General features: G+C 47.9%; 1 protein-coding gene across 2 annotated transcripts in view; it reads left to right on the plus strand.

Moving 5' to 3' along the window:
* LOC146197404 (mitochondrial sodium/calcium exchanger protein-like) overlaps nt 1–14239 on the plus strand; it is a 113043-nt gene that overhangs the window by 69900 nt on the left and 28904 nt on the right. For both annotated transcript variants that reach the window (XM_084599213.1, XM_084599212.1), the window contains exons 5-8: nt 4434–4536; nt 5451–5618; nt 10067–10252; nt 12025–12102. In XM_084599213.1, the coding sequence (XP_084455339.1) occupies nt 4434–4536; nt 5451–5618; nt 10067–10252; nt 12025–12102 (535 nt within the window). The remainder of the gene's footprint in view (nt 1–4433; nt 4537–5450; nt 5619–10066; nt 10253–12024; nt 12103–14239) is intronic.

The raw sequence follows: 14239 nt of genomic DNA on the forward strand, positions 1-14239 counted from the left end.
GGGTGCACATTTTTTTAGGTCGAGGGGACCAGAATTCGAAATTTGCTGACCAACCTTTGAAAGTCACCTTTGAGTGCACTGCGATACTTGAAATAGTTAGATTGGGCAGAAATACGGTCAGTTGAGATTTAAAGGCTCCAAGAGCCAATATTGGGGTTTTGGACAGATACTTTTTGTACACACTTTCAGCGGACATGTTCAAAGGACACCTTTTGCAGACACCTTCTGCGGATGCCTTTTTTTTTTTTTCGACGTGAGCTTATTAATGCTTACGCATTAATTTTTTACTTTTTTCATTTTATTTTTTGGTGTAAGCTGGACAAATAATTTACAGTGATCCAAGATGCATCAGACTAAATACGTTGTATGCTGAATGCACAAGGACTCTACGGTTACAACGATGGAAGAACAAACGCTAAGCAGAAAAAGTAATATTTTGAATTAAGAACTTCTGGAGGCATTTTTCGCGGTGCTCTTCCTGAGAAAAATACGCTGGCTTAGGACCTCCATATTTGATTTTGCCAAAACTGCCAACGTTCTAGCAAATTACACATTTTCTTGCGACGCAAAACTCACAGCCAGTGTTCCTGGTCTCGCGAGCACATTGAAGGCTTTACACGTGCCTCAAAACCTGTTCACTTCGTTTGTACCCACTCCCCTATCACGTCCTAGCTCTTCTTATCACCCCTTTGAAATCTACTTTGCTACCCTACGAACCACTGGTTATCAATCTCCCGCTTATTCATCATTTGCAGCGCTGTTTCGCGCAATCCGTGTCGCATCCCTTTTGCCCAGCTGGACTAGCTGCAGCCTACGTTTGACCCCAAACAAAGAGGCCATGTATAACCTGCAACGACATACTTTGGCCCCCGCCGCCGAGGAAGCGAGGGTGGTATGCCGCCATCCCACCTGCTAGAGAATACGCTCCTGACAGAAACCAAGTGGATGCACAACGCACCCTCATGGTACCGACAACTCCTGCCAGAAGCCGCACCCAACGCCTGACCAGAGCCGAACCCAGCGCCTCGAGACACTGAGCTACGAATCTGGCTGCTTCATTATGGCAGAGTGGTCTATATAAGTGTACTATCTCCTTCGTACTTTCGAAATTAAAAAAAGATGTAGCGGGATCAGCAAGTACGGCTAGTCTGAGCACACAGCTGCCGGTCGATCAGCTGGACTAGCTGCGCCCTACTTTTGCCCCCAATCAAGGAGGCAGTGTACAGCCTGCGACAACAAGCTCTGGCCCCCGCCACCGAGGAGGCGAGGATGGCATGTCGCCATCCCACCGGCTAGAGAATACGCTCCTGACAGAAACCAAGTGGATGCACAACGCACCCTCATGGTACCGACAACTCCTGCCAGAAGCCGCACCCACCGCCTGACCAGAGCCGAACCCAGCGCCCCGAGACACTGAGCTACGAATCTGGCTGCTTCATTATGGCTTAGTGGTCTATATAAGTGTGCTATGTCCTTCATACTTTCGAAATTAAAAAAAAAAATGTAGCGGGATCAGCAAGTACGGCTAGTCTGAGCACACAGCTGCCGGTCGATCAGCTGGACTAGCTGCGGCCTACTTTTGCCCCCAATCAAGGAGGCAGTGTACAGCCTGCGACAACAAGCTCTGGCCCCCGCCACCGAGGAAGCGAGGGTGGCATGTCGCCATCCCACCGGCTAGAGAATACGCTCCTGACAGAAACCAAGTGGATGCACAACGCACCCTCATGGTACCGACAACTCCTGCCAGAAGCCGCACCCACCGCCTGACCAGAGCCGAACCCAGCGCCCCGAGACACTGAACTACGAATCTGGCTGCTTCATTATGGCTTAGTGGTCTATATAAGTGTGCTATGTCCTTCGTACTTTCGAAATTAAAAAAAAAATGTAGCGGGATCAGCAAGTACGGCTAGTCTGAGCACACAGCTGCCGGTCGATCAGCTGGACTAGCTGCGGCCTACTTTTGCCCCCAATCAAGGAGGCAGTGTACAGCCTGCGACAACAAGCTCTGGCCCCCGCCACCGAGGAAGCGAGGGTGGCATGTCGCCATCCCACCGGCTAGAGAATACGCTCCTGACAGAAACCAAGTGGATGCACAACGCACCCTCATGGTACCGACAACTCCTGCCAGAAGCCGCACCCACCGCCTGACCAGAGCCGAACCCAGCGCCTCGAGACACTGAGCTACGAATCTGGCTGCTTCATTATGGCAGAGTGGTCTATATAAGTGTACTATCTCCTTCGTACTTCCGAAATTAAAAAAAAATGTAGCGGGATCAGCAAGTACGGCTAGTCTGAGCACACAGCTGCCGGTCGATCAGCTGGACTAGCTGCGGCCTACTTTTGCCCCCAATCAAGGAGGCAGTGTACAGCCTGCGACAACAAGCTCTGGCCCCCGCCACCGAGGAAGCGAGGGTGGCATGTCGCCATCCCACCGGCTAGAGAATACGCTCCTGACAGAAACCAAGTGGATGCACAATGCACCCTCATGGTACCGACAACTTCTGCCAGAAGCCGCACCCACCGCCTGACCAGAGCCGAACCCAGCGCCTCGAGACACTGAGCTACGAATCTGGCTGCTTCATTATGGCTTAGTGGTCTATATAAGTGTGCTATGTCCTTCGTACTTTCGAAATTAAAAAAAAAAATGTAGCGGGATCAGCAAGTACGGCTAGTCTGAGCACACAGCTGCCGGTCGATCAGCTGGACTAGCTGCGGCCTACTTTTGCCCCCAATCAAGGAGGCAGTGTACAGCCTGCGACAACAAGCTCTGGCCCCCGCCACCGAGGAAGCGAGGGTGGCATGTCGCCATCCCACCGGCTAGAGAATACGCTCCTGACAGAAACCAAGTGGATGCACAACGCACCCTCATGGTACCGACAACTTCTGCCAGAAGCCGCACCCACCGCCTGACCAGAGCCGAACCCAGCGCCTCGAGACACTGAGCTACGAATCTGGCTGCTTCATTATGGCTTAGTGGTCTATATAAGTGTGCTATGTCCTTCGTACTTTCGAAATTAAAAAAAAATGTAGCGGGATCAGCAAGTACGGCTAGTCTGAGCACACAGCTGCCGGTCGATCAGCTGGACTAGCTGCGGCCTACTTTTGCCCCCAATCAAGGAGGCAGTGTACAGCCTGCGACAACAAGCTCTGGCCCCCGCCACCGAGGAAGCGAGGGTGGCATGTCGCCATCCCACCGGCTAGAGAATACGCTCCTGACAGAAACCAAGTGGATGCACAACGCACCCTCAAGGTACCGACAACTCCTGCCAGAAGCCGCACCCACCGCCTGACCAGAGCCGAACCCAGCGCCTCGAGACACTGAGCTACGAATCTGGCTGCTTCATTATGGCTTAGTGGTCTATATAAGTGTGCTATGTCCTTCGTACTTTCGAAATTAAAAAAAAATGTAGCGGGATCAGCAAGTACGGCTAGTCTGAGCACACAGCTGCCGGTCGATCAGCTGGACTAGCTGCGGCCTACTTTTGCCCCCAATCAAGGAGGCAATGTACAGCCTGCGACAACAAGCTCTGGCCCCCGCCACCGAGGAAGCGAGGGTGGCATGTCGCCATCCCACCGGCTAGAGAATACGCTCCTGACAGAAACCAAGTGGATGCACAACGCACCCTCAAGGTACCGACAACTCCTGCCAGGAGCCGCACCCACCGCCTGACCAGAGCCGAACCCAGCGCCTCGAGACACTGAGCTACGAATCTGGCTGCTTCATTATGGCAGAGTGGTCTATATAAGTGTACTATCTCCTTCGTACTTTCGAAATAAATATTCTAGTGGGATCAGCCAAGTACGGCCCGTATACATATTAAACACAGCTGCCGGCCGATCGATTGGACCGGTTTCAGCCTACATACGACACACTTTGTTCCCCCCCTCCCTCCCCCCCCCCCCCCCTCCCTCGTCGACGAATCGAGGGCGGCATGCCACCATCCCATCGGCCAGAGGATATGGTTCTGACAGGAATATTCGGCCTTCTGGACCTCCTAAATTTGACTTCGTCCGAATTAAACTGCAACTGATATGTCTAACCTTATCTTAATATGGCCTACTTACTGGCTGCTTTTAAATTTTTGTGGCCACCTCTCCGATGTGGTCCCTGCCTCCCCGCTCCTTATATATGATTTCTTCCAAATTTTCCCAAAATTGGTGCCCAACCTGCTTTGATTGTGGGCAACTCAGTAGTACTAAATTTGTGGGCCACCTCTAAAATTTCTCATTCCGAATTTTTCGCCCGTTGGAGGCCACGTGCACCCTTGGAATTATTTTTCGTTCGCATATGTGCCAGATTAGCCAACTGAGTGCGACTAGTACTGTCACTCCCTTTAATTTGCGTACTGTGTCTCTCGCCCTCTCTGCGGCTTCTATTGTTTGCGTCGTTCGAGTGCCAGTGTGCTCCTTGACTACAGCTGCGCGACGTCCAGGGCGTCACCTTCCTGGCTTTCGGCAATGGCGCCCCGGACATCCTTTCCTCTCTAGCCGGCATCCAGCAGGCTAGGCCAGAACTCGTCATTGGAGAACTCTTCGGTGAGCGCCGCGCTCCCCTTGAAATACTTAGTTCGTGTCATAATAGCAGAGCAACGCACATTTGTGGGCAAAATTATAAATTGGAATGCTCGCAACGTTATCGGTTACGGTTGTACGGTATGCGAGGAGGATGGAATACAGATTGGAAACAAGTTACAGGGTTGGCTAATGTAGAGAAATGGAAGGGACGCAAATACGCGTGTTTGCGTTCATGTATTGTAGTTGTTTGTCTTATGTTCAATTTTGCAGCTCGTCGTATTCTGTGCTTAATCATAGAAATTAGCGTTTGCCCACGATTTCTTCGGAAATTAACGATTTCGATACAATATAGTTAAGTGGGGAAATGGTTCGAGACATAGTGTTTCGGGCTGCATTGAACTGCATTTGAGGGATCTTGTGAAAGGGGATTATGCACATCATTACTTAAGGTTTAGATGTGAGTAGACAGCCAAGCCTCCTTACGTCAATGATAATTGTACATCCACTCTGGGTAACAGAACTGCTTTAGTTAGGAGCAGTGAATTTGCGTCTTGTAATTGTAAGTGCGTGTGTGAGAGCATGGCCCCATGGAAGGAATCTAAACTGGAACGGGGTGAGGGCTCGACAGAGGCAACGCAGAAACGTCCCAGATTGGCGCTAAGTTACGACTATGCATACAGCTCGTGGAAACCGACGTTTTCAGTGACAGCTGCACGTCTGTGTATGCGTGTTTGCATATAGTAACTGTCAGTGCCCGTCCTAAACGAGTTAGTTCTTATGTTAGCTACACGTACCTAATATAGCCATCGCACTATATTGGCGCTGATAGACCTTGAAAGATACGCGTCCGTTTGAGACATGTAGTTTCCTCACATTGACAGCATTCACCATTCCCCGTTTGATGCATTACACCTGCTGCTACTTCGCCTTTGCAGGCGCCGGCATCTTCGTCACGTGTGTGGTGGCTGGCTCGGTGTATCTAACGCAGGACTTCAAAGTCATGGAGAGGCCCTTTCTGCGTGACGTCATTTTCTACATCGGCGCCACCTTTTGGGCCTTCTTCCTCTTCTACACACAGCAAATCACGCTGGCTCACTCCATCGGTGAGCTCGCTGTTTTTATCTTACAGGTTGTGTGCCCACTGTCATGTAACCTTCGCGCGTTTTTAATGCGAACGCATTTCTTGCTCCATGAGTAATCTGTACAAGAAGTGTGGACACAACGAGTCTCCACAGGGCTCGAACCAACATTCTTGCGCGCTCCAGCCGGGCGCGCTAACCACTACTTTCCGCCGACTTCCTGAGAACGTGTCCATAGTTCTTGTATAGCGTAAGGACGCTGGGCAGAGTTGAGCAAAGTAAAAATATTAATGAAACAAACAGTAAAAATGGAAAGAATTGAATAGAAAATAAAATAAATAAATAAAAATCATAGCACGTCTAGTGTGGCAGCAGCAGCAGAAAAGTTCAGGCTTTCGTATTTCTACAGTGCAGGTTCTGAAGTGTTCTCAAAGTTTTTCTTTGCTGAATCCATGCCTTATAACTGCGCCCTATCGTACTCTTCTGCTTCAAACATGTTCAATTCCACGTGTTTCGGTTCATTGAAGTAGGAAAGCACATTCTATCGTATCGTTGAGATGACTCAGAGGCTATGTTTATTTTAATACTGTTATTATTATTATTGAGCAAAGGTTGAGAGGGGGCCTCAGTTCGCAAGTCGAGCCAACGTTTCGAGAAGGGGACTTGTCTTCGTCTGCCCAGGCGAAGACAAGTCCCCTTGTCGGAACGTTGGCTCGGCTTGCGAACTGGGACTCCCCCTCAACCCTTGTTCAGGGCTCTTTCATACTGTGTAGCCATCTTTCTCTTATTATTAATGAACAGGCCGGAACACTACCCACACGCAGTTCTCCGCTATATTGCGTATATTTGCAACGAAGCGTACGCAACATCGGACGGAGATTTATATTAAAGGACTTGTTTTTATATATTTATTTTCTTATCGGGATACACAGAGTAAAGTAGAGAGTAATTGAGCTTTATTGTTTTTGAAAGAAAGAGTATGAAGAAAATTTTGTGTCATATGGCATTAAAGCTCTCCTTTCCTTCGTTCGCAGAAAAGTCTGCCGCTGCCTCTTTGTACACATTGCGATTCTCCTATTAGGCAGGAGACTCTTATACAGGCACTATTCAGGCTTGTAGATCCGGGCAACAGCACCTGCTTCTCACATCTTTGTGTTTCTCATAGTACTACGCAGGAGGCAATGGGTTGTGTGTCTGTGCGGCGTGGGGAGGAAGGGGGAGCGGGATTATGGCAACTAGAAGAAATAAAAAAATTTACGTAGGTGCATTTTAGTTTCCTTACGTGTAGAAATGCGAAAGCATTGCGAGTTTCGTGCCAAGTTTCGTTATGAGCTCGTTCTGCGTTTCGTTACTTTTTCGACATGTATAAAATTACTCTTTAAATCTTTTTATTTTCATATCTTAGTGTTTATTTGACTACTTTTTATTTTTATTTCGTTCATATTGTTTTGTTTTGTTTTTGTTTTCTTTTAGTCTGCCGCTGTTGTTCTTTTCTCAGCACCAATTACGGACGCGTTCTCAGGAAGTCTTCGTAGAGTAGTGGTTTGGGCGCTTGGCTCGGGAACGGAAGTATGGTGGTTAAGCCCTGTCATGGACATGGTTCACTTACTTTTCTATTTCACTTATTTTTCATGAGTACTCGCCGTGGTGACAACTCCTGTGCGTTCCACTCATGAGGCAAAAAATGCTTTCGCAATTGTAGTGCTTCATAAATTAATAGCGGTAGGAGCACCAATCGAGATGTTACAACGCAGTAACAAGAATAGCAGTGGTAGCAGTTACCTTCGAGAACTGCGCGGTGCGATATTTTTTTTTTTTTCGATGGGGACATATCAAGCTCAGTCTCAATATTAGTGTCTTGTAAACAATAGATGCGACAGACTGAAGGCTGCCGGAAAGCATCTCATAGTTTCATAAAGGCTCCTCAACTGTTTCGAAGGCTTTCTTGTTCTTTTCACACCAAGGTCGACGACGTTAGTAGCGATGGCACAGCTGCGTCATATTCAGGAAGGCACATAAGCGCTAAAAAGGTACGCGGACGAAACGAAGTGGCGTTCGTGTGCTGTTCGATGTCAGCGCACTTTAAAGAACCCCATGTGGTCGAAATTACTCCGTAGCCCTCCACCATGGCTCCCCTTTCTCTCTTTCCACTTTCACTCCCACCTTCCTCCCTTCTCTTACGGCGCGGTTCAGGTGTCCACAGAAAACAAGTGAGACAGTTACCGCGCCTTTCCCTTCCTGTGAACCATCATAATAATTATAATAACAAGAAGGGAACAGGTTATTATTATTATAATATGGTTCACAGTAACAAGAAGGGAACAGGCCCCAGGTGGTCGAAATTACTCCGTAGCCCTCCACTACGGCTCCTCTTTCTCTCTTTCCACTTTCACTCCCCCCTTCCTCCCTTCCCTTACGGCGCGGTTGCGGTGTCCACAGAAAACAAGTGAGACAGTTACCGCGCCTTTCCCTTCTTATAAATAAATCAATCAGAAGGGAACAGGACGAGCGCTCGTTATGTTTGTTCCCTTCTACGTCTCACGTGTCATCCTGAATATGCACCAGCACGCCCAGCTACTTCTGCGTGTCATGTTCTTTCGCTAACCAACACGTCTTCGTGCCCGATGCACCCACTGTGATCATGGCCGCGTTCTGCTCAACGGAAATCGTCTTGACCTGTCATTCAGGCTGTTTTGTATTCATTCGTGCGCCCATCGCACTCATTCAGAGTTCGTCGTCGCGTGTTTCGCAGCGTGGAACCAGCATGCGTTAATCGTGGCACCGTGAAACCAGCAGCTTATCGACAAGATTAGGCGCATCAAACGCACTGCTGAAGAGTCAAACCACGTGACCAGGAAAACCAAACCTAAACTTCGCACCGCACCGCATGGCGCTCGCAGCAGGGTATGCGCTATCAACGCGTATCGAAAATGTTGGGGGGGGGGGGGGGGGGGGAAGAAAGATTCCAGTGACCGTGTCAACCCTTTCGGCGTTCAGAGGGCCACGCGCATCGCACTTCGTACGTCGTCTGGCGTGCCGCGCACTCGATTTTTGGTGGAGGGGGACCTGCGGGCGTCGTAATTCCCTCGCGCTCAAGCCAACGAATAATCCGCAAAATGCTCCACGCAGGACCCGCCTGAGACCCGTTTGAGGCGGGGAAAGTTTAACTGGTGCGTACCGTTACACATGGATATGCTTAACGCGACAGAGAAGTTTACTTTAAGTTCGTTATTTTCCATCAGAGGGAGATGTATTTTCTGGTGACGAGATATCAAATTCACGGTCTTTTTTGCCAGGTTGCAAGGGAAATGACTATTTCGTTGTTACATCCTGTACTGCTTATATACATTTTCGTTATAATAAGGTTTGGCAGTGCTTCAGAACTTAATTTGTTGTTTATTTAGTTGGTGCATTCTTCTTTACACAATTTAAGGGACATTTAATTACTTTAGGTATATAAAGATAGGTACGTGAGACCCTGTAAATCGTGCAGTTGTCAAGGAGTGTACTGGCCCTCGAACGACGCCAGTAAGACAAGCTGTAGAGAGGGAGAGAGAAAGAGTGGGGAAATTAAACGCATGGACAATAGCCACGCACATGCCGCGTTGTTCACTCTGTGCTGTTGGTAGAAAAAAAAAAGAACAATTAGGGAACTCTTATTTACACTGCGTGTTTAGAATGCAGCTACAGTTAAGACCTTAAGCTTCAAGTTAGCTCTCATCGTCATTTCTGCTGTGCAGAGCCCTGTGCAGCAGGCGGCAATACGCCATCTCCAGTGACATACTTCCGTAGTCATCCTCTCCGCTTGCGGCAATTTTCCACCGCTGTAGATACCAGGCGGCGCTGATTATGGCTCCATTTCAAGCTGACACGTGGAGCGCAGAGACGTCTGTACGCAACCAAGCGCAAGTAAACAACTGGGGAGGACACTTAAGCTTCACCATTAAGAGCATGATACGGGAGCCAATGCCATCTGCAGCTCCTCTTGTGGATCTTGGTTCGCGTACATGTAGTTTGCCACTCGCTTAAGCATCATGACGTCATACACCACAGCGACCTTGTCAACGCTCGGCCATATGTCATCTGCCAACTGCATTTACCACCCATCTGCAAACTCATCCATGTCGCGTGGGCACATGCGTTCGCACAGGGGCAGCGCAGTGTCTAATTAGCACTAGTATATCTCACCTGATCTAGTGACGGCATCACTGTCTCAACCAATTAGCGAAATTTATGGCTAACCACGGCGGATTTTTTTTTTTTTTCGTTATGAAGCTGCGAATGCAGTCGCACTGTCGCACTAAAATTTGTGCGTACGCCAGCACCCACACGGCAAACAAAACAGACTAGTCGATACCAATCTGCTTTGTCTTCCGGCTGCTAGGCCATTTTGTGAGTCCTCTGTCTCGTTCCTGTCTAAGCAGTTTTCCTTTTCTGACAGACGTCGCGCACTGTGTCGCACACCTGTGCAGGGTTCATCATCCTGTACATCCTGTTCATTCTGGTGGTGGTCCTCGGCAGGCTGGTCTACCAACGCGTTTTAAAAGCAGACCAGGAGAATCCTGCGACCGACAAGGAACCGGGCGTGACGGCTGCACCCAAGGGTCTGCTGCAGAAGCTCAGGGAGGGGCTCTGTCCCGTCAGAGCCAACACAGATGGTGGGCTCTCCACCTCTTTTAAGGCGATAGCACTTAATGGCTCATGATGTCGTGGACGAAGTGTGTCCCGTTATGAGGCGTTCTGATTGGGCGATGCGGGATGCGTCCGTGCCATCTACAATGCCACACTTGAACGTTATTGTAGTTGTTGGCCCCGCCGGAGTGGTGCAGTGGTAAGACGCCCGACTACTGTGCCGAAGTACCCGGGTTCGAACCCGACCTCGGCGGCTGCGTTTCGATGGAGGCGAAACGATGAGGCGTCCGTGTGCTGTGCGATGTCAGCGCACGTTAAAGATCCCCAGGTGGTCGAAATTACTCCGTAGCCCTCCACTACGGCTCCTCTTTCTCTCTTTCCACTTTCACTCCCACCTTCCTCCCTTCCTTTACGGCGTGGTTGAGGTGTCCACAGAAAACAAGTGAGACAGTTACCGCGCCTTTTCCCTTCCTATAAATCAGTCAGTTGTTGTTGTGGCTGTAGGAAGAAGTAAAAGAAAATGCACGGGCCCGCTACTGGCTCTGTAGCTGAGCCACCTCCGCTGCCTCGTGTAGACAGAAGAGAAAATAGAGAAGGAAGAAAAGGAAAAGGGAAAGAAAGACGCGCGCCGCAACAGCAGCCGTCGTCCACCACCGAAGCGGTGGCGGGTGCAATGACGGCCTACAACAGATAAAGATTCGGTGGCAGGCAAGCCCCCGCCGCAAGCGGCGGTGACCTACCTGCCCCAGCCCCATCAGGGTAGTTGAGCGCGCGCTCTGTGAAAGGTAGCTGTTTCTGGCCCTACGGGGCTGGGACTGGTAGGTCGACGCTGCTTGCGGCGGGGGCTAGCCTGCCACCGAATTTTGCGGTGGCTGTCGCGTGGCGTTCCTTTGCGCGCGTTCACATGTGGGATTGCAGATGGCTGGAACGCTAGAGAAGATGAGATTTCTGGAGGAAAGGCGCAGTATCTGTCACACTTTCTCAGACAATTGTGCGTTTGGACGGTAAGCCATCGCTCCTGTCGGGTGGCGTTCGTTGGTGCGCGTTCAAGTGTGCGATTGCAGATGGCAGGAACGCTAGACAAGATGAGACCCCAGGCTTTCGCCTTTCACTACTTATGTCGCTAAAGTCCCTCGTAATTTTTTTTTTATTTCTTTTTGATTGATGCTTATCATTACACCTCTTCTATGTCCTCTTCCATATCAAGCACAAGTTGACGCTCCTTTAAAGTACTCTGGAATACCACCTATCTTGGGAGCTCTGTTTATCCGTCTTCAAAAAGCCTATTGCTAAATTTACCATGCCTTTAGTTTTTTGGTTATGCACGTTGACATTGTACGTTATGATCTCTTTGAATGGATGTTTAATGTCACCGACACAGCACTGAGTATCCAGCGACAGTGCAGCCACAACACCCCCCCCCGCCCCCCCCCCCCCCCCCCCCCACACCACCTATAATTCGTTCGCGTGTAGTCAGATATGCAGTTTTGGCTAACATTAATCGCACACGATTCTGGGACATTTTGCGTGCCCCTATGGAGGCTAGTTATTTCTTCTGAATGCGCTGTTCCTCGAAGCACAGTTGTATACGACGGAAACGGAAAGTACTGAAGTATGAGGCTTTCTCCAAACAAACTAGCGTGCACGAACTAATATGTACATAACGTTCAAAACCAACGACGGGCCTTCCGCGCATCTGCTACGTTCACTTTTTCGCAAGCGTTCCCAAACCCTCTATTTTGATGTGGAGCTAACGATGCCTTCCTTCGTTTCCCAATCTCCCTTCCTACCCTCGCAGGCACCGACGACAAACAGAGGAAGTGCGGGATGTTCGACAGGAACGCACCGGACGCATACGATGGCGTAGTCTTGCGACGTAAGTGTTTCGTGTATCTTTCTAAAAAAAAAAATATACAATGGCTGAGTTTGCACTGCCTACGTGGTTCTTTAAACAGCAGTGCGGAGGCTGACCACTTTAGGCTTAACTAGCTCTTTGGATGAGCTACTCTATCGCAACTCATTTTAGAAACATGAACAGAATACATTATCTCATTCATTCACGTGGAGGAAAAACAGAAACATGAGGCTTTTGACAATACAAAAAAGGAAAAAAAGATGTCGAGGGAGAGCCGAGCTAGCGTTGCTACGACTTTTCTTTACCTGGGCAAGCGAATACAAGTCCCTTTGCCGAAACGTTGCTTAGCGGAGTGAGGCTTACCTTAGAACCTTATTTATTTTGTCTCCTAGCTAGATTATTTGTGCGTTCATCCTTCCTCCACTGTACGGGAGGGCAAAGGATCGCATACAAGGCTTCGAAAAATTGGACACGTTCGGTCGACGCGGAAGAATTCACTTCAATGTTTAGCCTATAGCTATCCATCCCTTCTCGACTGATCTTTGGGTACACAAGGTACGTATGTACAGCGTGGAGTCCTCATCTGTCGTACTCATCTAACTGATAAAGAGCCACTCGGGTGCATTTCGAAAGAGCCACAATGCTAAAACGACCGGTTTTGCGTCTTCGGTGAACGTTGAAAAGAACTTCAGTGCATTAATCTGGTTAAGCGTTCCTGATAATATTACTTGTACAGCATTGGCGTAAAAACACAGTGATAGCAGAAAGCAAAAAAGAAACATGATAAGTATATACATTCCTAGGAGAAACCGATAAGGGTGAGCTTCAAGAGCCCTACTTTTTTTTTTTTAGTCGATATTTATTGCCTCAGGGCATCAGTAGGTTATGAGATGAAGGATGAATGAATGATTAAATGAATGGAAAAAGGTTGGCAGTACTTAGAACAGGTTGCATTTAAGCACTGTATCTTCTAATTTCTCTTTCAGTGAGCGTTATTTCTTCCTGTATTAGCAGTGTATAAGTGCTACAATATATTTGATGTACACCTTCCTGTGAGGATAGCATGATCGTGTACAGGCTTGGGAAGAGTAAGCTGAAACAGTGGTGGGACGACCTTATACCAGTAGCGCTACCTTCCGGACACTAAAGGTGCCCATTATACAAATGCAAGGTCGCATATTTTAATGAGAACACAATGCCTTACCAAGTTGCGATTTAGTCGTCATTCATAATTACGTAAGCATAATTTTATCTAAATGTATGGATTTGCGGCACCCATGAAACTAGCGTTTCGAAGGGATTTGTCTTTTTTGAGACGCGCATCTTCAAACGTGCTCTGATTGCACAGCTGCGCAGCTCAAGACATGTCTCGCTGAGAGAAGACTTTTGGTTATTGCTTTAGATTTGCCCAGTGATTAATTGAGGACGTTTGGGCGCTGCATTACCGATCTATAGCGTGAGTTTTGTATCACGTGATTTACGTGCCGGTGTCTGTGTGTGTAATGAGTTCCGCGTGAAAACATTGCCTCGCCTCTGTTGTCGATCGACCAACGAAACCCTAAATTAGTCTGACTATAGCCGAGCAGATTATATCGTGCCACCCCGACACTCACGCGATCGCCCGTGCTAAAACTGGAGTCGGCTTCCATACGAGGAAAGGCGTCTGTCCTACCAGAGAAGCTTCTCACGGACAAGGGGCGAGACGCGTGTAATTATCAAAAAGTTGTAAACAAACAAAAACAACAGTTTTTCATACTGCAGCTTAGACAAATAAATAGTAGTTTTTCTACCGACGTAGGTTCCGCGACAGGTCATGCAAATCGCTACAGTGCCGGGTCCCCAAGGAACGTTATATATATTTGCCTGTGTTTCTTCTATGGAAAAAGTCTTGAACAAATTCTGGCCTTTTATGTTCTTATACATCACCAGCTCGGACCTAAACGCCATTTATTTATTTATTTATTTATTTATTTATTTATTTATTTATTTATTTATTTATTTATTTATTTATTTATTTATTTATTTATTTATTTATTTATTTATTTAATTTATTTATTTATTTATTTATTTATTTATTTATTTATTTATTTATTTATTTATTTATTTATTTATTTATTTATTTATTTATTTATTTATTTATTTATTTATTTATTTATTT

This window comes from Amblyomma maculatum, chromosome 3 (genome assembly GCF_055883805.1).
Source record: "Amblyomma maculatum isolate TAMU_Amacu chromosome 3, ASM5588380v1, whole genome shotgun sequence".
Classification (NCBI taxonomy): domain Eukaryota; kingdom Metazoa; phylum Arthropoda; class Arachnida; order Ixodida; family Ixodidae; genus Amblyomma; species Amblyomma maculatum.